At 35.7% G+C, this 25,399-nt stretch overlaps 2 protein-coding genes across 2 annotated transcripts; one reads left to right on the top strand and one right to left on the bottom strand.

The window, feature by feature from the left end:
- The first annotated feature begins 1,865 nt into the window (after positions 1-1,865).
- Positions 1,866-3,566, top strand: LOC141398429 (uncharacterized). Its single transcript, XM_073975714.1, has one exon. It carries the CDS (start codon positions 1,866-1,868, stop codon positions 3,564-3,566), a length of 1,701 nt encoding a protein of 566 aa, XP_073831815.1.
- A 10,026-nt stretch (positions 3,567-13,592) lies between these two features.
- On the bottom strand, positions 13,593-25,046 carry Ptth (Prothoracicotropic hormone). The gene is made up of 2 exons (XM_073973013.1): positions 24,370-25,046; positions 13,593-13,904 (listed from the first exon to the last, which is right to left on the bottom strand). Exons 1-2 carry the CDS (start codon positions 24,973-24,975, stop codon positions 13,647-13,649), a joined length of 864 nt encoding a protein of 287 aa, XP_073829114.1. The 5' UTR covers positions 24,976-25,046; the 3' UTR covers positions 13,593-13,646.
- Positions 25,047-25,399: the final 353 nt, after the last annotated feature.

Raw genomic sequence — 25,399 nt, 5'->3', positions numbered from 1 at the left:
TTGGGGAGAAGTACCAGAAGTTGTGGACCGGTATTGCCCCATGAAACTAAGTTTGGATATAATATGACGAAGACCAAATGTTGGACCAAATCTGTTGAAGAGTTATCGTTCTCTCCGTCCGCCACATATGGTGACATAGGGGGGTTTTACACTTTTCGGGCTATTTTCCCAAGAAATATGGACTGGCCCCTGAAAAAACGTTTAGGGTCTAATGGAGGTAGCGAATGCAAATCGCTTCAACACAAATCAAAGTGATTCAAAAGCAGGTCTTAAAGTGAACTTATCCGAAATTATCACGATGTGATAAGTATGGACCAAGTCGGTTATTCCCTTCAAGAGTTATCGTGCGCACAAATTTTCCGAACATTTTCGAACTTTTGTGGAGGAGGTACCGGAAGGAGTGGACCGATATAACCCATCTTCGAACTTAAACTAAGCTTGGGCAAAATATTGTGATAGCCAACTTTTGGACCAAATCGGTTCATCCGTTCGAGAGTTATCGTGCGCACCGGACAGACAGACAGACGGACATTGCTCAATCGACTCCAAATTGTCTGAAATACATTTTGTCCAAACATAATTGGGGTCTAAAACCATTATTTCGATGAGGTAAATTTTACCCGTATGAAAGTTTATATACCCTCGTTAGCATAAATGCTGAGGGTATAATTAAGGTTCCGAGGGACCAAAAACGTATCAACTAAAAATCATGGACACAGGTTAATGTTTTGGCATAGCCGCCACCATATAACGGAACAGCCCGAATTGAGGTATTCGGGCGTTTTTAGCCACATTTGCTGGCCGAATCAGCTATGATTTGACATTTAGTGTCCTTACCTACACAAAAAATTGTGGACACAAGTCCCCGTTTTGATATAGCCGCCATATAACGGTACCGTCCGATTTCAGGATATTTCAGGTTTTTAGCTACATTTTCATACCGAATTAGATATAACTGGCATTTAGCGTTCTTATAGGCCAACGAACTTACCTTCCAAACATTGTGGACATAAATATGTCCATGATTTGGTATTGCCGCCCGAATTGGGGTATTTTGGTGTAGTTTTTTAGACCGAATTAGCCACATTTACAGACTGATTTAGCTGTCATTTAGCATATAGGATTCTTAGTTTTAAAAAAATTACCTACCCAAAATTGTGGACATAGGTAGGGTTTTGGTATAGCTCCATAGAACGGTACCGCCAGATTTAAGGTAATTTGAAGTTTTTATAACACTTTCAGACCAAATTGGCTATAATTTGGTATTTAGGGTTCCTTGTTGTCAAAGCAATTATCTACCAACAATTTTGGACATACATCCATGTTTTGGTATAGCCCCCACCCTACCGCCTGATTCAGGTATTCGGTAATTATTATCCACATTTTCGACCTAAATCGGCTGTAATTTGGCATTTACACATCCGAACGCCGAATGTTTTGGACATAGGCCCATTTTTGACGTATCCCCCATGAATAACAAATAACGGTACCTTCCGATTTCAGGTATTTTAATTTTTTTAGCTAACCGAATTAAATAAATTTAGATATTTGGGGTTGCCAACTAAATGACAGAATATTATTTTTGAGTAGTGATAACAAAAAATTTACCAAATAAATATAATATTCCGACATTATGTTGTAGTGGTGGTGATAACAATTTTTTGCTTATGTTCCTCTGGCTGTGCTCGTCCACTTTATCTGTTAATTTTTTGACCATTGCTTCCGTCACGAGATATTTGTGAACAACTATGTGATGTGTGAAATATTCAAAATTTCTAATAAATGTTGAAAAAATTTAAGAGCGAATATCAGTTTATTTGCGAATGTTAAAGAATACAATTCATAGACCAGTGAAAAGAAGAGAAATGAAGGTATTTGTCCAGCTATTATTGGTGGTGACCATTTTCGGATTGGTGTACTGCAAGAGGATTCTCGACCACAATGCCGTCAATCAAAAACATTATCGTGAGATTATGAACAATTTGTATGAAGACGTTAGTCCATGCAACCAATTCTACCCCTATGTCTGCAACAAATGGATAGAACAACATTCTGATGCTAACTACACCTCCATGTGGGACATGATCCTGTACAACGGTAATATGGAAATAAAGAAATATTTTGAAAACACCCCCCGCGATGAGATGCCAAATTTTGTTAAAATGACAAAGAATTTCTATGACTCCTGTATGGGAAGTAAAGAATTTATTTCCATGGAATTTATGCATTGGCTGGAGAAAGAGGAGAACATGACTTGGGCCCTACTCACTCCGCTCAATAAGGAGGGTGTTGTATATGACTGGACCTTAACCATGGCCACATTTCGCAAATATGGTTTCAATGATATGCTCGCATACCATTGGCTTGGATCCTTTGAATATATAATAAAAGATGATATTTATAACCTTGACAACAGTATCACTCTGCCCTCCGGTGCCATGGATTTTGTGGAATTATGGGAACACATTGATGAGTTCGAAAATAAATTGATTGAAATTTTAGTTAAAACCCAAGGAGAAGTAATTTATAAATTCAAAGAACTTCCATACGAATGGTTGAAAAAATATGTAACAGCACTTATGGGCCCTGGCGAATTGAATCCAAACATGGAGCTGAGTATGAAAAATGGTGCCGCCATCAAAGAGCTGGATAAATTCCTTATGCAATATGAGGAGATTTTCCTTTGTCGTTATTTGGAGGTACGTTTCCTATTATATTTGCAGTCGGCCAACAAACGCCAAACGTCCAATGATTGCATGGTTCTGACCACTAATCTCCTCACCCCCGCCACTGAATGGATCCACTCACACCTACATCCAGAACTGGTGCAGGAAATACCCCAAATACAACAAATGTTTGAAGACGCTGTGAAAAATGTAAACAAAACGCTGCGTATGAGCAAAAAGGAGGGTGTGATACCCCAAGATGTCTTCGAGATACTGGAAACTGTCAGACTACAAGTGGGCAATTTACCTTTATCAGCAAATACCAGCGAACTCTTGGAATCCTTTTATAAAAATTTGCAACTTCAAGCCGACGATTTTTATGGCAATTATATGAAAATATTGAAATTCCATTATGATTGGGAACCCAGAGACAAGGATATGTTCTTCAATAAACCAACATTTTCTATGTCAATGTGGAATGTTAGCCCTCTTATTGAAAATGGTCAAAAAAACCTAGTCATTTTACCATTTGCAATACTGCGTCCACCATTCTATCACGCTACCTATGAGAATATTTTTAAACAGAGTTCTTTGGGCACTTCTATGATATTCGATATCTTCGAATTGTTTAGGGGCATCAAAAAAAGAAATTCATTAAATTTGTCTTATATTGCAAGATTCGCTTCCTCATTTGAAATATACTTCTCATCACTACGGGACGAAGAGGCCAAACGAATTCAAACCATGTTTGGTATGACCTCGTTGCAACAACTCAAAAAAATGTTCTTCGTCAATGGCTTTTATCTTCTCTGTGAAAAGGATTATCCTCATGTTGAAATTTTCAACTATATGCTGGAGGATTTAACAGAATTTGGTAACGCATTTGATTGTAAATTTTAAATATTTTTTTTTTGACAAGTGATGTAAAAACATAAAACGAAATAATAATGAAACTGAAAGTTAAGTTAATTTATTGAGTCTTTTTTTCAACAGTAAGATGATATTGGTACAATATGATAAAAAAAACCTAAGACTATAAATTAAGACTATAATGTATTATCTTAATAACATTGTTTGTTATACAGCATCATGCGTTTCTTAATAAAATGACAATATGGTGGAAATAACATGGACAAGTGTACTCCCTTGCTCCCAGGAATTTTACATAAAGAGAAAATCTTAAATCTAGGAGTTGAAATTTAAAACTAAGAATAATAAAAAATTATAATAAAACAAAACAAACAAAAACTGATAAAAATAGGTAATCCTGTGCATTTTCATGACTTTCCAATCTTAAGTTGAACTTGTCCAAAATGTCAAAAACATATTTGGAAAGCCGTCTCACATTAGAATTGGAATAAATAAATAAAGTTCTTCCCGATACAATACCTTAAAATTTTTCTCTCAAGTATCTCAAGTTCCTTCATTACCGTCGGCGAAATATTAAACCAAATTGGCAACACATAAAGAATAATGGGTCTTATGCAAGTTTTGTACAATAAAATTTTCGTATTAACTGGTAAATATTTGTTACTAAGAATTTTTAGAAAAGAAACAAAGATACCTTGAGCCTTATAACGCGCCTTTCTGGCGTGAGCATTAATCTTAATAAGTTTATTAAACTCAACATCTAAATATTTTACTTTGTCTTTAAATGGAACTTCAGTGCCGTTTAAGACTAGCTTTAAAGTTTTACTTTCTGGTACCACAAAACGTTTGCATTTACCAGAAGCATTTCTTATGCAAATGGCTTCACATTTTGACGTGTTTATTTTGATACCCCAATTATTGAAATACTGATGTACCTCATTGAGATATTGGGAGACATGGTTCAAAGCAATAACAGGTGATTCGTGGCGCGAGTATAGCAAGGAATCGTCAGCATATAAAATGCTTGAAGAGTTTTCATAATCGTGGGGGAAATCGTACATAAAAATGTTGTACAAATGGGGCGCAAAAACTGATCCCTGGGGGACACCACAGTGAACATCTAATAGATCTGACAACTAATTTTATATTAACTTGAAAAAACAATCTTAAACGATCAAGACATTCCGGCTCATTAGTTATCATTATACCATCAACAGATAATTTTTGTGGAGGGAGACTCTTCCGATGACCAATGATCTTAAAAACTTGCCTATGTGCGTTAGGCCTGGGCTTAATTTCCCGCAGTTTTTCTCTGAAAATTGCGGTCTGTTCCATTTCAACCTGTTTTTTTAATCATGATACCCAACAATTGAATCTGCTTCGATAACATGCGATATTCCGGATTATGTCTATCACTCGAACGTTGATAAATTCGTTTTAGTTCCTTTTGCCAACCATACTTTATTCTGTAAAGGTTCTTAATTCTATCAGAAATTAAAAACTTTCGTCTTCCCATTTCAATTTTTTCCGAATGAGATTCCGAGACTGAGCATACGACTGAAGTAAACTTTTCGATATGCTGGTCAATTTCCTCGTGTGTTAAGTTATTAACAGAACTTGGATAATCATTAATAATACCTTGTGTTACCTCAAGTTTAAAATCGTTCCAGTTCGTGTTCTTGTAGCTCATAAAACTAGGTGAGGTTGAAGAACCATTTCTACACATGGAAGCGTGATATTAAGTTTAAGAGGGAAGTGGTCTGAAAATGTGGGCAAAGTTGAGATGGAATAGGATGGGTTAGGTAAGTCCGATGCATTTGATTTGAAGATAAAATGATCCAAGTAAGACGTACCATTTGGAAAAGTTGGACTAGATGAAGAAATTCTAGTAAAAAGATGCGGGTGTTGTTCAAGAAAATCATGCAACTGAATGCCGTTTGAATTATTCATAGAATCCACCCCATGAAACATGCTTGGCATTGAAATCACCGCCAACAATGGTGAAATCAAAACTTCTTAAATAAGAAGAGAAGGATTTGAATTCCCAGGGATATAAATAGAGCCTAGTAATATTTTTCTAGGAACCCCATTAATAGAAACATCAATAGAGACAAAAATACTAGGAAAACAGAAATCGGAAATAACTTCTATTTTAAATTTGTAATTTTGCCACTATGGCAACACCATGTGAACTGTTGTCCCGAAGAAATTTACAACCCTCGAAACAAACTCACACTCCCGGGCGCAAGTACGTTTCTTGAAGGAAAGCAATATTAACATCAAACTTGTCGATTAGATTATATAGTTCGAATATACGGCCATACTCAATTAGTGACCTGACGTTAAAAGCTATTAAATTAAGAAAATGATGGACCATAAACTTCGTTTACTTCGCGTAGGAGACTGACACATTGGTAAATAGCCTCATCCGTTGAAAATGATTTAAATTCTCTTAAAAAATTAATATTTTGTCTTCTAATGATGTTACTTTAGGTGGGCAAATTTCTTTTGCAATCTTTAAAAATTCTTCAGTAATCTTAGGTTTTGTTGAAGAAATTTGAGTACAAGCATTAACAATTCCACGAGAGGCATCCGAAAAGGATATGCTTGGCTTAATAAAATAGTTTAAAGCGTTTACGACATTATTGTTAACTTGTTCTGTCCTCTTTTGTGCAACTGCTTTAGCTCTCTTCTTAAGCTCAACATATTTCTTATACTCAGGACAACCTCTAAAACTTGCCGGGTGACCATGATTGCCACAGTTTACGCAAAATGCTAAATTTTCCGCAGTTTGTACAAATTGACATTCACCTTTCGCATGATTTTTTCCGCATTTTACGCAAGCGGGCTCCCTATTACAATTGTTAGACATATGCCCCCATTTTTGGCATCTCCAGCATTGCACATTACCCAATTTTTTCCTAGGCAATTCCCAATATACTCTTTGTTCTAGTACATACCTGTGACATTTTAATTCTGATACCGATTTACCAGGAAGCAAAGTTACAAGAAAGAGACCCGTGTCTATTAGGGATATAACTTTTTGCACTTTTTTGCAAATATCAAAAATACCACCACATAGCCGTGTAGAGCATGAAAAACTATTGTGAAAAAAGGTGTAATTTTTTCTCTATCGCGAAAAAAGTTTCCGCACCAAATGCATTGAAGTTCAGTAATGCATTTTTTAATTTTAGCTGTTATGACAACATATTTGCTTTTAATTAAATTTTTTATTTTTTTGTAATCTAATTTAAAATCATTACCAAAGCGTTCTGGACCAATTTGTTCTCAAATCGCGCCATTTCGGAGCATTTTATGCATTTTTGACACTATTGCAATTTTTGTTTTTTCTTTATAAACTCGTGAATTTTATGTTTATATTTATTGTACCTATCGGACAAGAGAATATGGTGTCATTTGCAACAAATTCGCGAAAGTTACAGACAGTTTTTAATGACTTTGCCTGTGAGAATTGTATTTTTTCTATGAATATTTATTCAAACAAAGCAAATTTAAAATTATAAGTAGAAAAAATATCAAAAGGGTTTTAGTAATTACAGTCGGCGCGGAAACTTTTTTCACCGAATCGATCTTAGAAACGCGTTTTCATTATTAGGACAAAATTCCCCACGTGGTACTGGTGTTGTATTTTTGTAAAAAACATATACGATTCTCACAGGCAAAGTCAACAAAAACAGCCTGTAACTTTCGCGACTTCGTTGCAAATGACCCCATATTCTTTTGTCCGGAAGGTACAAAAAATATAAACATAAAATTCACGAGTTTATAAAGAAAAAGCAAAAACTGCGATAGTGTCAAAAATTCATAAAATGCTCCGAAATGGCGCGATTTGAGAACAAATTGGTCCAGAATGCTTTGATAATGATTTTAAATTAGATTACAAAAAAATAAAAATTTTAATTAAAAGCAAATATGTTGTCATAGCAGCTAAAATTAAAAAATGCATTACTGAACTTCAATGCATTTGGTGCGGAAACTTTTTGCGCGATAAAGAAAAATTGACGCCGTATTTCATAATAGTTTTCCATGCTCTACACGGCTATGTGGTGGTATTTTTTTGGTTATAGCCCTAGTGTCTATATCGTTTTTCCTCGAGAATGAAGTAGTGAACTTGGAGATATTTTGAATTGTACCATGTACCAACATAGTATCAATATCCGCTTTAATATCATCAATAGCTGTTTCATGCAAGAGGCCACGCAAAACAATGGATTGGCATTTTAACTCCTTAGGTGTGAAAGAGTACGAGTCTAATTTTTTTTCGCGGAGGAGGTTCATTAATTCAGTATGTACTTGTGAGTCTTGTAAATAAAGCTTACTTTTAACTCTGCTTTGGTTTACTACCTTAAATACAATATTCCTCGATTTTAAATCTTTGATCAGACTATGGACATCTACACCAAAAAGAAAGATTGGGGGACAGAAAAGTTTTTCAATTCTTCAGTTCAATTCTTCGTGTTCCATGTTGCTATCAGCGTCTAATGACAAAATTCTTGTTGAAGGGTCTTGCATGGAATCTGGGTTTTGCAAATTCTTTGTATCAATTGAAGGCAGATTTTCTACACTTAATATTAGATTCGTGGAATTTTCCTCATTGCGTCTTGAATTCGAAGCTGTAGGGCTCAAATGCGTTTGATCTTCATCAATGGATTTAGGTTCTGGCGACACATGTTCATTGAAACAAGCTGCATGCAAAAGCGTGCCGATTCTAGATTTTGATCTCGATATCTGGTTGCCTGTATCAGGAGGTATGTTTTCAGCAGGATCGCGAGCGACACTGCCTAATGAATTCAAATCCATTTCAAGATTTGAAAGAAAATTTGCTCAGATTTTTTTGAAAATTGTTTTATTAATTTTCCGTAAGTTTAAAAACACGTCTGCTTCGTTCAAAGGCTTTCAGGAAAATCCTAATAATAAAACTGAAAGAGAACATATGTTTGGTTTATTTATATTTTTTGGAAAGATTACAAGGACCTTTTTTTATGATTTTAGAAGGCCCAAAGATGTTGCTATCTGGTAATATTTAAAAGACTTTTGCAGTTCTTGAAGCTCTGATTCATAACTTAATAACTCGGAAACTGTTTCTTTATTTAACTAATTTTTTTTTTATAAAAACCGTTTTTATACCCTCCACCATAACTTTGTCATTCCGTTTGTAACACATCGAAATAGTCGTCGGAGACCCTATAAAGTATATACATACATATATCTCGGCACAGCTGACTTGTAGTTTCTAACTAAAGTCAAAATCGCTTATAACGTCGTCGTTTGTAACGTCATATCGCTTACAGAGAAGAAATCCAAAAGTCCCGAATTTCTGCCCTTTATATTACACACAAATAAATATCGCTTATAACCTCATATCGGTTGTAACGTCGGTTTTTTGTGAAATATTTGAGTTTTGCCATCGGTTATAACGTCGAATCATACGAAGAAGGAAATTCTCTCAATAATTTTTTGTATGTATATTTTTTTAAAACTCAAACAACAAAATACCAAACTAATACACAACATGTTCGAAGATGGCGGTCTCAAGTCAATTAAGCTTGAATTTTTGCCACCCAATGTCACATCTGTTTTACAACCCATGGACCAAAGTGGTATAAAATTAAAATCGCATTGCCGGATCGTCAAATATTCACTATCCTGGCAAGAATAGAAAAGGATCAAAGTACGAAATTAAATGTGTTGGATGCCGTGTTATTGTTAGATTAATCATGGAAAAATGTAATGTCTTCTATCATTGGTAATTGTTTTCACCGTGCGGGATTGCTAACGGTCCTTTGAACGATTCTGAAGACATTTACCTGCATTCTAATTTCTCCCAACACGTAGAAGATATTGATCAATTAGTTGCCATCGATGACAAAATTTTCAAATCTGCCATATATAATGACGACAGCACAATGTTAGAAGTTTTAGAAGGAGGTAAGTCTAACAAAGAAATTGCGGATACTACAGAGACAGAATTTCAAATTTTGTCCGTATGAAAGTGTATATGGGCATATTTGTAGAAATTTAACTTATGTTGAAGCGTATGTTTGGTGTATTGTAACACGCGAACTGTTGTACATCAATACAACCTCTTAACGTATATCGGTAAAATGAACTGTTTTAGCACGATTCACCAAGGGATTTTTTTAAATAATTATTTGTGCGGAAACGGTGACCACATTAATGTAAACAAGTAAACAAGTATCGGTCGGCTTTGCCAACAGAGATATACCCTCAGCTTGTGTGGATTGAAAAATTTATGGGCGTATGAACTGACAGAAATATGGATTGGAATAAGGTTCAAAAATTTGCGGGGTATATCGATAGATAGGGCTTTTGCACCATACTAGCCTACGAAAAGCATAATATCGGGCCAAACCTTCAGTAAAAATGTCCAAAGGATCCTCTAACAGACCCTCAACTACAATAATGTGTTGAACATTTGTATGAGTGGTACCCCAAGTATTGGACCGATAGGGCCCAAATTTGAACATAAACTAAGCTTGGCCAAAAAAATTCAAGATCGAAAATTTGGGCCAAATCGGTTGCTACGTTTGTGAGATATTGCGCTTATCATTTTAGCAAATATTTTCAAACATTTGTGGGAGAGGTACTGGAAGCAGTGGACCTATAAACACTACCATCGAATTTCATTTAATATTCGAAGAAATATTACGATACCCAAAGTGTGGACAAACGCAGTATTCGGTTCGAGCTCTACTTTCGGGCTGTTTTCTCAAGAAGTATGGACTTGCCCCCGAAAAAAACGTTTACCGTCGTAATTGAGACAGAGAATGCAAGATGCGTCAACAAAAATCAAGGTGAATCGAGAACAGTTCTTAAAGTGAATTTATCCAAAATTTTGTGTGGGAGGTACTCGAAGGACTGAACAAAACAAATATAGTCCATATTCGAACCTGATCTATATCTGGTAAATATATTAGGATGTGTAAAGTATGGACCAAATCGCTCACTCCCATCCAGAGTTATCGTGCGCACAATTTTTTCAAACATTTTTGAACTTTTTTGGGGGAGGTACCTGAAGGTGTGGACCGATACTTTAACTAAGTTTGCACAAAATATTACGAAGGCCACATTTTGGACCGAATGGGCACACCCGTTCGAGTACCGGAAGGAGTGGACGGATATAACCCATCTTCGAACTTAAACTAAGTTTGGACAAAATATTACGAAAGCCAAATTTTGTACCGAATTGGTTTGATCCGTTCGAGAGTTATCGTGCGCTCCAGCCAGACAGACAGACGGACGGACATGGCTAAATCAACTCCAAATTGTCTGAAACACATTTCGTCCAAACATACTTGGGGTCTAAAACCATTATTTCGATGAGGCACATTTTGCCCGTATGAAAGTGTACAAAGTGAAAGCGTATGAACTGCAAGCGAACCCAAAAAAGAAAACAGCCAGATTTTGACTAAAAATTCTGTGAACTCTCATGCAAAATGGCTAGGATGGATTTTTTCTATTGCTCAAACAATTTCCCATCCATTTTTCATAAACCTACGTCTGTTCTTCTTCAGGCTCGATTGCTGTTTTCCTGGGCGATTTGTGTATTCTTCCTAGGTCGATTCGAGCTTACTAACGTTTGTTTACATCGCATTTTCGATTTAGTTGTTTTAAAAATCCACGTTTGGGTGAATTTTTAAAAATTCCACGTTTGTGCAAATTTTAAAAATATCCACGTTTAGGTAAATTTTTAAAAAAATATTTTTCAAAAAATCCGATTTTGTGAAATGTTCAGTTTGGGTTATTTTTTAAAAAATTCATCTTAGGGTAAATGTTTAATTTTTTTAATCACGTTTTTGTAAAATTTTAAAAAATCAATGTTTGGGTAAGTGTTTAAAAAATATTTTTAAATTACCAACTTTAGGGTAAAATTTTCAAAAAACCCACGTTTGAGTAAATTTTTCAAAAATCCACGTTTGTGTAAGGTTTTTGGTAAAGGTTTTGTTAATTGTGAATGAATTTCAACACTATGTTGGCAACCTGTATGTCATTAAAGTACGTAGATTAATTATGCGATCGATAAATTCAAAAGTAATTTATCGTGTAGAAGCTTCGTAATCGTTCCTTAAGTTCATGATGTTAATAGAGAGCCCTAGAATAAGAATGATCTAGAATAATTTATTAATGTATATAAGCGGCTGTAGAGAAGATGTATTTATCTCAGTTGTGATAAATCTATCAAAGCGTTAAAGTGTAAATAAAGATAAAGTAAAAACGGAAAAGCCTCAAGTTTTATTCCTACCTGGAAAAAGTAAAGTGAGGAAATTTAAACTTTAAAATTTGCAATATAATCTTTATTTATTTTTTTTTTTTTTTGATAATCGGCTTTTGTGTAAATCTTTTAAAAATATTTTTTTTTGTTTGTTTTGTTTTTTGTTGAAGTTCAATCTCATTTCGATTGTTTGAGTGGAGTATTCCCCCATTGGCTCAACTTCATTTATTACCCTCTATTACAGAGAGTAATGTTTTTCAAAACGAACTGACAGTGTTGCAAAATTTTACTGGTCGCTACCAATATCATGAATTCATCCCGGCGAAGGGAATTATCAATTGGCTTCTCAGTTTTTGAAATGATGCCTTTTTTAGCGAAAAACCGAACTCTTTAAGTGTCTAGTATTCCCATATGAATGAGAATCACACTCACTTTTCGGCTTTTCCAAAGAAACACCAAAATCAAAATATTTTGCAACATGTCAGCACGTATCAACTAAGAATTCTTCGAATTCTGTGAGTTGAAAAGAACACCAACACAGTTGCCTGTGAGGTTGTTTATTGGAATTTTGTTTTTTTGTTTTTTAACAAAGCTCCAATTCGCCCGTGCCTCGGCTGTTTTTTGTTTGTTTTGTTTTTTGTTGAAGTTCAATCTCATTTCGATTGTTTGAGTGGAGTATTCCCCCATTGGCTCAACTTCATTTCATGTTGCAAAATATTTTGATTTTGGTGTTTCTTTGGAAAAGCCGAAAAGTGAGTGTGATTCTCATTCATATGGGAATACTAGACACTTAAAGAGTTCGGTTTTTCGCTAAAAAAGGCATCATTTCAAAAACTGAGAAGCCAATTGATAATTCCCTTCGCCGGGATGAAATCATGATATTGGTAGCGATCAGTAAAATTTTGCAACACTGTCAGTTCGTTTTGAAAAACATTACTCTCTGTAATAGAGGGTAATAAATGAAGTTGAGCCAATGGGGGAATACTCCACTCAAACAATCGAATATTTTTTTTTTTAAATCATGTTTGTGCAAATATTTAAAAAATTCTTTAAAAAACATGTTGGATTCATTCACGTTCTCGAATACAATATTCTTTCCGAATATTATACAATTCCACTCATAGCTGGAAATATTTTTCTCATCACCACAATGTGAGGAGTTTCTGCGATATCAAACGATCTTTGACATGACTTCACTACAGCAGCTCAAGCAGCTGTTCATCATTAATGCCATGCATTATCGCTGTGAATGTTTTTACAGTGTAGCAGAACTGGTTAATTCTATCCTCATGAATTTGTCGGAATTTAATGATGGTTTTGATTTTAAATTGAATAGATTTCCATAAATCTAATAAATTAAATATATAAAATAAAAAATACATTTCACTGATATTTTGTTATTGACTATTAGAGATAAAACCAAACAACGCAGCACCATAGTATGAGAAGGGTTTGTCAAAACTAAATTGGGCTGTGAAGGAAGTCCAGTACAAACGTCATACAACAAACATATCATTACTGCTTTCATAAGGAAAATAAAATTTTATTTACAATTTAAAATTTATACAAATAATTTCGACATTAATTAACATTGTTTTTGTAGTAATTATTTTATTTTTTGAAACACTATATAATTACAAAATTGTTGAAGATTTCCCCCACTCGCATTTCCCTTGGTTTACATTTAGTTTTCCAAAATAGTTTTTTTTTTTAACTTTAATATAATAAATGAAAACTATATTTAAAATTTGATTGACTTTCAAAAGATCAATTTCAACTACATTTTCATTCTGAGTGCGTTTTTAGAGACCAGTTTTCATTTATTTCATCCGTTTTTTTGTGGTGATCATTTTTTTCTAAGAACAAAAACAACCAGCCGTAACGGTAACCGTTTTAAATTTCCATATTTGTCGTAGATCATCGGGTAGCCAGGCCAGTGTCAAATCCTTTTGCATGTTATCCATTAGTGTGCGAAATGTCAGCACTTTCACCTTGTACTCCAAGGGACGACATATGGAACCACTCCAACATTTAGCGGCCATTTCATCGGTTTGACAGACGGCATTGAGTAGGTAACGTGGGAAATGTTGTTGACCTAAATCCACCAAATCATTCTGGAGGGTGAAAAGAGAAGAAAAAAATTATATATTTTTCTGAACGATTACATACATATCGCTCATTTACTCAAAGAGTGACACATCTCCAAAAATCAAGTTTCAAGAAAAACGCGTTTTAAATTGGCGATTGAAATTTGACTTCTCAACTTAGAAAGATTATAACACAAAAAATAAAATAACTATTTGGACCATTATTTGTAAAGATCTAGACAGATATCAGTGCTAAATTTCTGTGCAAGACCAAGCATTATTTGAAATGTTTTAGTGCTTCATAAACTAAAAATACTTTTTTGTTGAATTATGCCAAACTTGTAGTAAATCAGTTGTAACTCTTTGAGTTTTAGAGATATAGGCGTGGAAATTTGCCACAAGATGTAGTAAATGTCGTAGAAAAAATAGAAATTGCTAACTCAGAAAACGCATTTTTTGAGTTATGCCACTCTTTGAGTAAATGAGCGATATGTTCCCACAAAATCACCGAAGGGATGTGCATTCCGATTCATATTGGCTCAATTATATGGAAAAGGTGCACTACCGAGGCTAATCCTGTCTTGCAGTTTTGTTGCCGCCCGCAGCGCTTTAACATCTCACAAGTTGATTCCAACTTCGCCCTCCGTTACTCGTTTTCGTTGAAATAACAGACGCCACCGCGGTCGACTCAACAGCAACAAAGGCTGGATATTACACCCATGCAAATGCATCATTCTGAAATTCAATTACAGCTCTCCCGAAACATATGTAGTTATTAAGTGGTGGACTATATGATTAGAAAATACATCATAAACGACGACGTACAAAGTTGTGATGGCTACAACATTTTGTGGAAGGCCATACAAGAAGCAAATGAGGACTGACCTTTTTTATCAGTCTGTCTGCTTTCGCCTGTCCACTACAAACCTATATCGCTTGATCTTGACTTTATTGACCCATACCCCAACCGCATAATGTGTATTACACGCCTTGGAGAATAATCGTCTGGTGTGAGAGGATTTTCCGTCATCTCTCTTGACTTAGACCAGCTCCCTATCATCGTCTCCATTAACAGACCATCCGACTTTTTAACTTCTTAGCGCCGTACTTTTCTAAATCATGGAAAGCTAATTGACAGGTTTAGAGGCAAGGTTAGAAGAGCTGGGCAGTCCACTATATCCTCGCAAGAACTCCGGACATCGTCAATGCAACCGTTCGCTACATACCTGCTGGTGGGATACCCAAAATTAAACCAAATTTCCCAACATAGGCGACAGGATTAGCAAATGACCGTGACGAGCTTTGTCGTATGAGCCCTGTAGATTCAAAAGTTAGGAAACTTACATTTGAAGTCAACAGGCTAGTATGCGAGCTTAAGCAGAAAAAGAGGCTTGACAACCTAAGGCATTGCATCATTGGTATATGATTGAGTAAATTGTGGAAAACAGTTAAAACAGTCTCGAATTCGGGAAAGACGGATGATAGAACAGCTCTTTCTTGATTTGAGAGAAGTCTCCCTTGCCCCATCTGAGTTGTTTGTTGAACAATTATTACTACTCCTACCCGTGATAAGAAGCACTTTCCCAGTTGTTCGACAGTAGCATGGATTCAGGAAATTTCACAGTACCACAACAGCATTAAACGCCAAGCAGTCAAGGACTGAACCGAAACAGACCGTGTGACCGAACAGTCATTGTGGATGTTGATCTGTCGAAGGTTTGCGATACTATCAATCATACCAAACTATTCTAGGACATATACAGGTATGTGGTGGAAAACGATTCGACTCGTTTTGCCATAAATCGAAATCGTATATCTCTAATTTTGGTGAATATTTAAATGAAATTGAAAATGGATTTTAAAAATATTATTCAAATAAGGGGCGTATGCGAAGCAAAACTATATATATCATCAAAGGCACTGAGATTATATACCATTTCGATTATGCAAATCGAGTCGATTCGGTTTTCATCACATACCTGATAGAAGACTTTCCTCCTGCTGTGGGTGAGACGCTGAGGAATCAAGTAAAGCTATGGACGCAAGTCGTTTCTCGAATACGAAAAAAGATGAACGGAAGTTCTCTATGGAGGGTTGGTATTTCCGGAATTGTTTGACCTCTACCTCTCTGAAATTCTACACCCACCGAACGGAGATATTGGGTCTTACAGTCGATTGCATACATGATAGGTTAAATGTCTACAAAGCTAACTTAGTGCAGTTATTCCGTCGGAAGAATATCCTCTGCTAAATCTACTCCCACACATATGAAATGAGGATCTCCTTGGACATATTGGTCGATGGTTCTGTTTCCGACCACCAAACATCAAAAGATAACGCTTAAGAAATGCTGATACTGGCCTGCTAAGGCATGGATTTGAAGCATTGTTAATTGCGCAATCCAATAAGGCAGTGCTTGGTATGTTTGATAGAAAATTTATTCTAAAGATCTACGGGTCAATCTGCTTTGACGGTGAATATCGACGTCGTATGAACCACGAGCTCTATCTGCCATACAACAACATCAGTATACTGAAAGCAACAAATAGAGAGGAATGAAACTTTTTTCTTAGTTCGGCTTATAGAACAAATGTTCTGCAGATGGCCAACTATGTAAGTGCTTGTAATATTCAATAGGATTTTTAAGTCGTACGGGCTAGCCACTGCTATTTGCAAAAATTAAAAGAAGTAGTTGAATGTTCCTCGATGACCTGATCAGCAACACTTCGGGTGCTGAAAAGAAACCTCGTTAACCTCTTATAAAACTATAGGCCGATCTGTGGTAAGTTATGCTGCACCTGTGCGGTATGCAAAGGGTAGGGCTATACAATGGAAGAATATTTAAACCTGCCATAATACCGCCCTAAGCAGCGTTGCCAGTATTTTTTAGTCTCTTTTCCCCAACTTGTCCAAAACTTTTCCCCAAAATTCCCCAGATTTCATTGAATTTCCTCAAAAAAATCCCCAAAATTTTTTTTAACAAATAATTACAAAAAATCAAAAGTAGTTTTATTTTACTACTGAAATTCATATCATTAAACTTGTAAAGTATTCTATATCACTTTCAACTGATTCAGAATCATTAGTCTCATTGGATTTATATAAATTTGTATAATGAAAGAGTTGTAAAATTTCTTTAGGTGAGTAAAAATTTCTGCAATAAATGGAGTTGTTAGAAAATTGATTATTTATTCTAGTAACTCCTACTGCATTTTATTTCTGAATATGGTTCAAAAGAGAAGACTCTTTCTACATAAGAATTACTTGCTGGAACGGAAAGCATATTTAATACCATCTTCAAATTACGAATGATAACTTTCTCCATTGCGATTCGTCAACATCCGTGGAGATTTTGGTGTTGACAACTGGTTTTAAAAAGGTTCGTATAGAGCTAAAATTGTGTTGACCCAGTGAATTGCTGCAAAAATGGCTTGTATGTTTAAAAAACTGCATATTTGTAGGCATCAAAATTAAGCAAGTCAAAATTAAAGCCTAGGTCCATGGCTCCTCATGGTACGTATGCCGAGTCGTTTTCGATCAATTCCAGTATTTTTTCAATATCTTCTTTATTTTTTTACAAATGGTTTCAATATTCGAGTACACAGGGAAAAATGCATATTAGAAATGTGCATCGGTTTGAAAACTTAAATTAAGGCCCGTTCTTAGGCCATGTTTATATTATGGTCTTTTGTATTTGAAATATAAGCAATGGAATTGACATTTGAAACCCAGTGGGTTTGCTAAATCCGGTTACATATAAACGTACTACTACGTCTTTTCTTTAAAATCCCTTTTTGTTAAACCTTAATTTAAGAAAAATAAGAAATAAAGTTCGCATTGCCAGAGATTACATCTTCCATTCCATTTTAAGGAAAACAGTGTGTATACATCAAATTTACTACAATTTTACTTGTTTTTGAGCGCACTTTAAATTTTAAAAGGAACACAAAGTTCATTTTAGTTTATCTGACACTTATTATTAAAGCAAACTTGTAGGAATAAAAAACGGGTTATCTGTCCGAAATCGTCCAACATTTAACCACAAAAAGGATACTATAACAGGCCTAAGAATATTTATCTCTTTTATAATCGGATACATGAATGTTAAATAAAGTTTAATTTCATCATTGCCCATCAATCCAGAAATCATTTCTGCAGTTAAGTCCTCTTCAGCAGTAGAAATGATGGAAAATGTTATTTCAATTCAACCCACTCTTCTAGTACGCTGTCAGTCGTCGAACCGCATGGTAACACTTCAAATCTGTCATAAATTATTACAGCTGCGACCAGTTAGTATATGATGCATGTTATTTGTGCGTCACGCGAGCTCTACTGCTATTCACGTACTGAAATTAAAAAATATCAGATAATGTGAAGTAACTAGTCAAAAAAGAAATTCCCCAAAAATCCCCAAATATTTTTCAGATTTCCTCAACATTTTCCCAATTCCCCAAGTCGAAAATTTTTTCCCCATTTCAAATAAAAATTCCCCAATTTGGGGAAAAATTCCCAATACTGACAACGCTGGCCCTAAGGCCTGTAGGAAGTGTGCCGTTTTAAAGCACCAGTGCAACATCTTCATGAGGAGCGGACGATTTTACGGGGTCATCGGCATAACAAAATGTTGCCGATGCAGAATCTGCTTAACTGTTATCGCCTGCCACAATATTGTGCACAAGCTTCTCCAACCCACGCACATCAGGAGAAATATTCATGATCTAAAGAAAGAGGAATAAACGGGGACTTTTAGATCAACGAGTCCACCAAACAGGCTTGGATAGTTTTCACCCTGATCTAGTTGCGCAAACAACTTCATATCTATTGCAGTCAGCTGTCGAGGCAAACACGAGTGGTTTTATCTCAATTAATATGCGGAAGTGCAGCCACCTCAATGCGTGCTGGGCTCGAATTGACAACACCATACCCAACACATGCCATACATGTGGACTGGGACCGCACAATACGCTGAATCTTTTCACCATTCTTTATGGACCCAGGTTGCATGAATTCGAAAATTTCAAAACGTATTCATAAACTTCACTTTTGTGTAAATGGTACCCGAATACTTTGATCTATATAGTTTACATTCGAACCTGTCTTTATGAAATGTCATGGGAAAAATTTACACTAAATCGGTTGAGCTGGTCGAAAGCTATCTTACGCACAACTTTAGCGATAAATTCTAAACCTTTGTGGAAGAGGTACCGAAAAGAGTGGAACGACATTGACTATTTTCGAACATGATATGAGTTTGGAAAAAATATTACGTAGTTATCGTTCGCTCCAGCCAGACAGACAGACGAACGGACATGGCTAAATTGACTCCAAATTGTCTGAAACGGATTTCGCCCAAACATATTTGGGACCTAAAACCATTATTTCGATGGGGTTAGCCTAAAGGCAGAGGGTATAAATAACGGGTGATTTAAAAAAAAAAAAAACACATAAAATTCAGCAAAATGCATGAAATCTTTATTTGAATCGATAGTACGGTCCATATAATTTAATGTTTGATAATTATTGCATGCAAATGTTGACCGTGACTGCTCATCACATGGTCCATCCGCTTAGTCCAATTTTGGCATACTCTTTCCAACATTTCGGCCGGTATCTCGTGAATAAATGCATCAATGTTGTCTTCCACTAGTCTAAAGGCGTTAAATCGCACGATCTAGGCACAATTTTTCGATAAAAAAGTGGACCCTTGGCAAACAAATATTATAATAGTCCTGTCATGATCACAACGACTACCCGCGTTAACCAGAATTAAAGCGCAGAAGTGTTGAACGTTCAAGGTGGAGATACCTGAAGAATAGGTCAACATAGTTTATCTTGTAACCGGATGTTGACAGTTACCGTGCCAAATAGTCTTTATAGTTGGTCACTACAGGATTTTCTTAGGAATCATACACTTGCCCACGAAAAAGACAGTTTGAGGATTGTTTAGAAGTTGTCAACAAAAGTTGTACTGGTGTCAAAAAGTTCTCGAACTGTCCTTAAACTGCAGTTAAGCGACAAATTTGATCTTTTGCGAGGAAGGTACACTAAGAAGTTGTCCGATATAGTCGAACTCTATTTAAGTTTGAGAGGAATATTAGGATGTGCAAAGGTTGAACATATACTAGTCACTTCTTTCGATTGTTATTGTGCCCATTAGTCATTTTAGTTGGTCACCATAGGGTTTTTTAGAGTTTTTTTGGCCATAATGCCTACCAGAAACATGAAATCGCTGTGAACAGGACATGAAGGAGTACCTTTCGTTAAACATGTAAAGACGTTTCTCGAATAGCTCTTAAATTTCACTTAAGCGACAAATTGGAACTTTTAAGGGGTGATACACGAAGGTGTTGCCCGATATAGACCTTCTTAAAACTCAAATTAAGTTTGGTAGAAATATTTTGGATAATTTTTACAGGAATCGTGGACTTGTAAAACATTATGGAGCCGTATATAGGACCAGAAGAAGTTCCCTTGGTAAAAAAATCTAAACAGTCCTTAAACTGAATTATATCAAAAATCAATCTACAAATGACCTTATACTGCACTTTTGACAAAAATTGTGAACTTTTGTGTGGGAGATACCCGAAAGAGTGGACCGATATTCGTGCTTAATATATGACTGGAAGAGTTATTGCAATGATCAAAGTTTGCGCACGACAACTCTCGAGCCGAATACTTTGCATATCGTAATATTTCTTCGAATATTAGATGAAATACGAAGAAGGTGCTTATATGTCCACTTTTTCCGGTACCTCCCGCACAAAAGTTCGAAAATATTCGCTAGAATGGTAGGCACGATATCTCATAAACGGTGCAAGTGGTCCATTTCGGTCCACTCCTTAGGGTATTACCCACACAAATGTTGAAAATTTCGGTTCAAGTGAGGTTAAGAGTCTCTTTGATGATTCTTTGGAATTTTTTACCGTAGGTACTCCTAGTGGCCCTGTTCATAGCGATATGATGTTTTTAGTGGACAAGTCCATGTTTCCTGATATAATTGTCCAAAAGCTCTAAATTATATGGTGACCAACTGAAAAGACTGGTGGGTGCGATATCTATCGAGATGAATGACTGCCAAAATAAGATACACTTCCAAATAAAACGAAAAACTTTTAGGCTTTATCCTAATCCATATTTTTGCCGGGAACTTCATACGCCCAAAATTCTGAAACCACCTTAAATACGTAACACGAAGGAATTTTTAAATAAAAATTTATTAATTGAAAAATTCCTCCGACGACAAAAGAAAATATTGTAGAGAATTTTCACAGCTACCACATTTTTTTCAGCCATATTTCAATTGCGGTTTCCAAGCAAAATTATGAATACCTAAAAAAAACTCTAAAAATGTGAACTTTGACCGCTATTTATTTAAAAATCCCTCCACCGAATTTTTTTGTTTTTGCATTTTTTTCTCATCTATAAACATATCATTGCTGTTTCTGAATCTGCAAAAACTTACCAGGTGTAAACGGTTTTCATTTAATGTTAGTTAAAGTGAACCGTACATGACACTGTTTTATAAGGAGGCGATGCAGTCAGTGCATTGTCCCAATTTGAACTTCTATATCTCAAATTTGGTAAAACCTATGCAATTATCATAAAGGTCAATTTTGTAGATAATTTTCACTGCTACAAAATTTTCTTTAGTCCAATTTCCATGCAATATCGTGAAAACCTAAAAAACTCCTAAAAATGTGAACTTTGACCGTGATTTATTTAGAAATTCCTCCGGCGTTTTTTTTTTCATTTTTTATCTATGAGTTTCGTAGTTTCAGAATCCGCCAAAACTTACTAGGTGTAAGAACCTTACATTTAAAGTTGGTTAAAATTTTTTCGTACTTCGTGTTTGATTTTTCGAACAGTAAAACACTTTTTTCGAAAAAATATTTATGTATGTTTCATCTAGCAGCAATGTTTTTAATGTTTTTCAAATGGAATTGTAAAGGAAACTTGGTTTTTACCATATACACTTTGATACGATAAACAAGTAAAAAAGTATCAGTCGATATTGCCGTCAGAGATATACCCTCAGCCTGTGTGGATTGAAATACTTTTTTTCCAAAAAAAATTACGTACTTAGGGGGTTTTCAAAACAATATGAATAGGATTAAAGCGCAAAAATTTGCGGGGATATCGATAGGTAGGGATTTTATACCCTCAGCATTTATGCTAACGAGGGTATATACACTTTCATATGGGCAAAATGTTCCTCATCGAAATAATAGTTTTAGACCCCAAATATGTTTGGACGAAATGTGTTTCAGACAATTTGGAGTCGATTGAGCAATGTCCGTCCGTCTGCCTGTCTCTCTGGCTGGTTGGAGCGCACGATAACTCTCGAACGGATAAACCGATTCGGTTCACATTTTGGCTTTCGTAATATTTTACCCAAACTTAGTTTAAGTTCGAAGATGGGCTATATCGGTCCACTCCTTCCGGTACCTCCCCCACAAAAGTTCGAAAATGTTCGGAAAATGTGTACGTACGATAACTCTTGAAGGGAGTAACCGATTTAGTCAATACTTTGCAAATCGTGAAATGTCTACGAGATTTAGATGAGGTTTCAATATGGACTCAATAGGTCCACACCTTTGGGTACCTCCCACACAAAATTTGGGATAAGTTCAGTTTAGGACCTGCTCGCGAATCGCTTTGATTTTTGTTTTAGCAACTTGTATTCACTGCTCCCTATACGACGGTACAAGTTTCATCAGGGGCAAGTCCACACTTCCTAAGAAAATAGCATGAAAGTTGCAAAAAACTCCTATGACACCGTGTGAGGTGGTTGGAGAGCAAGATAACTCTTGAACGGAAATTCCGATTCCGGCCAAAATTTGGCCTTCGTAATATTGTTTCCAAACTTAGTTTAAGTTTGTAGATAAGCCACAGCGGTCCACTCCATCAGGTACCTACCCCACAAAAGTTCAAAAATATTCGGAAAAATTGTGCGCACGATAACTCTTGATGGGTGTGACCGATTTGGTCCATACTTTACACATTCTCATAATATCTACCAGATATAGATAATGTTCGAATATGGACTATATTTGCCCACTCAATCCCGTACCTCCCACACAAAATTTTGGATAAGTTCACTTTAAGACCTGCTGTTGAATCACTTTGATTTTTAGATTCACTTTGGCAGTTTTGTTGAGATGTATGTTTTACTTACTATTTGTTGTAGTCAAGCTTAATCCCATATTTGTTGTTTTCAAATTTAAATTTCAAATTTGTTTTTTTAACTTTGATTTTTGTTGAAGCAACTTACATTCGGTGCCTCAATTAAGATGGTAAAAGTTGTTTCTGGGGCAAGTCCATACTTCATGAGAAAACAGCCCGAAGTGTGTAAAAACCCCCTATGGCACCCCCATGGTCTATGACGGTTCATTCCTTTAAGTACCTAAACTAACTTTAATCCTAATCAACATTTTTGTCGGTTCATACGACCAAAATTTTGAAACCCCCCTAAATACGTAAGTTTTTTGTGAAAAAAGTGTTTCAATTTGCACAGGCTGAGGGTATATCTCTGTCGGCAAAGCCGACTGATACTTTTTTACTTGTTCTGATTTATGGATGATCACAATGGACCGAAAGGTCTCCGAGTGGCGTAGTCAATTTATATTGACTACACATCCCCAAACCTAAACCTAAACTTCTTTCGATTGTTATTGTGGCCATTTTAGTAGGTTACCATAGGACTTTTAGAGATTTTGGACCATAATGAGAGGACGCATTGCCTTGCTTAAGAAAAACATTAAATTGATGTAAAAATTACACCAAGAAGTACATTTCTTAACAATTTAAAAACATTCGTCGAACAACTCACAACTTTCGTGAGGAGGTATCCTAGGGTGTTGTCTGATATATGTTTGGACCAAATCGGTTACTCGCTTGTACTTTTGTACCAACTCGGTCGATCCGCTCGAGGGTATAAAAAGTTTTTCAGCTTCGACATGTTCTGCAAAATTGTGGCTCAGAAAATTTTAGGTACGGCTCTCATTGACAACTAATCGATTTTGTTGTCAACGAAAGCCGTACCTAAAATTTTCTGAGCAACATTTTTGCAGAACATGTCGAAGCTGAAAAACGTCATCTTGTTGTACTTTTATAGCGGCTCTTAAAATAAAGGACGAAAAGGACATTGAAGGAAGCGAGTTAGAAAGTCGAAGTGCTCTACGAAAATAATCCTCATTCGATTTGACTACAGACATGTTATCTCAAAAATAAGCTAAAGCAACCGTGAACAAAGATATAACGCTAATTCCTGATAGCTTACGGGGTCTCCAGCAAAAGCTTCATCACGCCATAACGCGGAAGTTCGACTCACGGCGGGTCTGGCCTTTCGGGGTTCTTAATATACTCACAAAGGGCCCCAAAATTTGTGTTCACAGTGTTATTTGTGACTTTGTAATGAGTTGTTACCCTCCAACATCGAATTTAATTTGGAAGTCTATATATACATACATTATTAATCTTAATCATAACTTACCTTGACTTTACAATCACAACCCCTGGCCGGCGGGGTACCCAATGGTGTACCAATGGCATTACCATTACGTTTTATATCCATTTCTTTATTCGAATCGGCAACCAGATCATTGTAGAAATCTTTAAAATTTGCCACAGGCAGGGCAGACAATTTAGGGGCCAACAAATCAAAGGGCGCCATACCACCGCCAACATCATCATCATCACCACCATTTACAACATTATCCTCATCAAAAATGTTACGTCCTTGGGGTTTGAAGGGCATTTCTTTAAATATGTTTAAATTTCCCTTAAAATAACCATCGGAATATGTCATTTCATCTAAATTACCATTATCATCACAATTAACAAAATCTTGTTCGGGTTTTAGAAAATCCAACCATTGTTGGTCTTGGCAACTGGACTTCGTTGCTTGATATTGTGGTGGCGGTTTTCCAAGTGATTCATCTTTAAATTTTGGTATAAAATCCAAAAAATCATTTCGATTAGAGCTGGTTGGTGGCTTATATGGTTGCCTTGAATGGTCATAGAACCCGGAATCTGCTGGCGAAGAAGAGGAGGAGGAACTGGTATGCCCTGATATGCTACGCATTAAATGTTTGTCCATTAAACGATTGCCACAGATGACGCTGAACAACACCGTGGCCAATACTAAGGTGGTCTGGGAGATAAATAATGGAATTCACTTTTTATGTCAATTTTGATTTTTTTAATAAATTTTGTTTTAATTACTTTAATTTAAATTTTTTTTTAATTTAATTTATTTATTTTTTTTTTTTTGCTCACCCAAGGCATTTCGATTTTCCGTTGCACTGCCACTGGTCACACTTAAGTATAGCGACTGTTTGGATGCTTAGTTTGTTCTTAGCTTTTATAGCCAATTTTCACTGCTTAGCGATACTATTGTTTTCGAAAAAAATATAGTATTTTCAAGGGAATAGTATCGAATTTCGCTTTTGTTTCTATTCGAATCTGAGAGGATAATGAAAGGTGTTCCTGTATCGTAAAGTTAATCCTTTTGTTATCTTCTT

This window comes from Musca autumnalis, unplaced genomic scaffold (genome assembly GCF_047663935.1).
Source record: "Musca autumnalis isolate F117 unplaced genomic scaffold, ASM4766393v1 scaffold_3, whole genome shotgun sequence".
Taxonomy (NCBI): domain Eukaryota; kingdom Metazoa; phylum Arthropoda; class Insecta; order Diptera; family Muscidae; genus Musca; species Musca autumnalis.
The sequence above is the reverse complement of the archived record's forward strand: the minus strand, read 5'-3'. Positions and strand labels throughout refer to the sequence as shown.

Bases quoted from the DNA above. Each gene is read 5' to 3' on its own strand.
- LOC141398429 (XM_073975714.1), top strand. From the start codon at position 1,866: ATGAAGGTATTTGTCCAGCTATTATTGGTGGTGACCATTTTCGGATTG.
- Ptth (XM_073973013.1), bottom strand. From the start codon at position 24,975: ATGGACAAACATTTAATGCGTAGCATATCAGGGCATACCAGTTCCTCC. The intron at 13,905-24,369 runs GTAAGTTATGAT...TTCACCCTCCAG, and splicing joins GTTGTGATTGTAAAGTCAAG to AATGATTTGGTGGATTTAGG.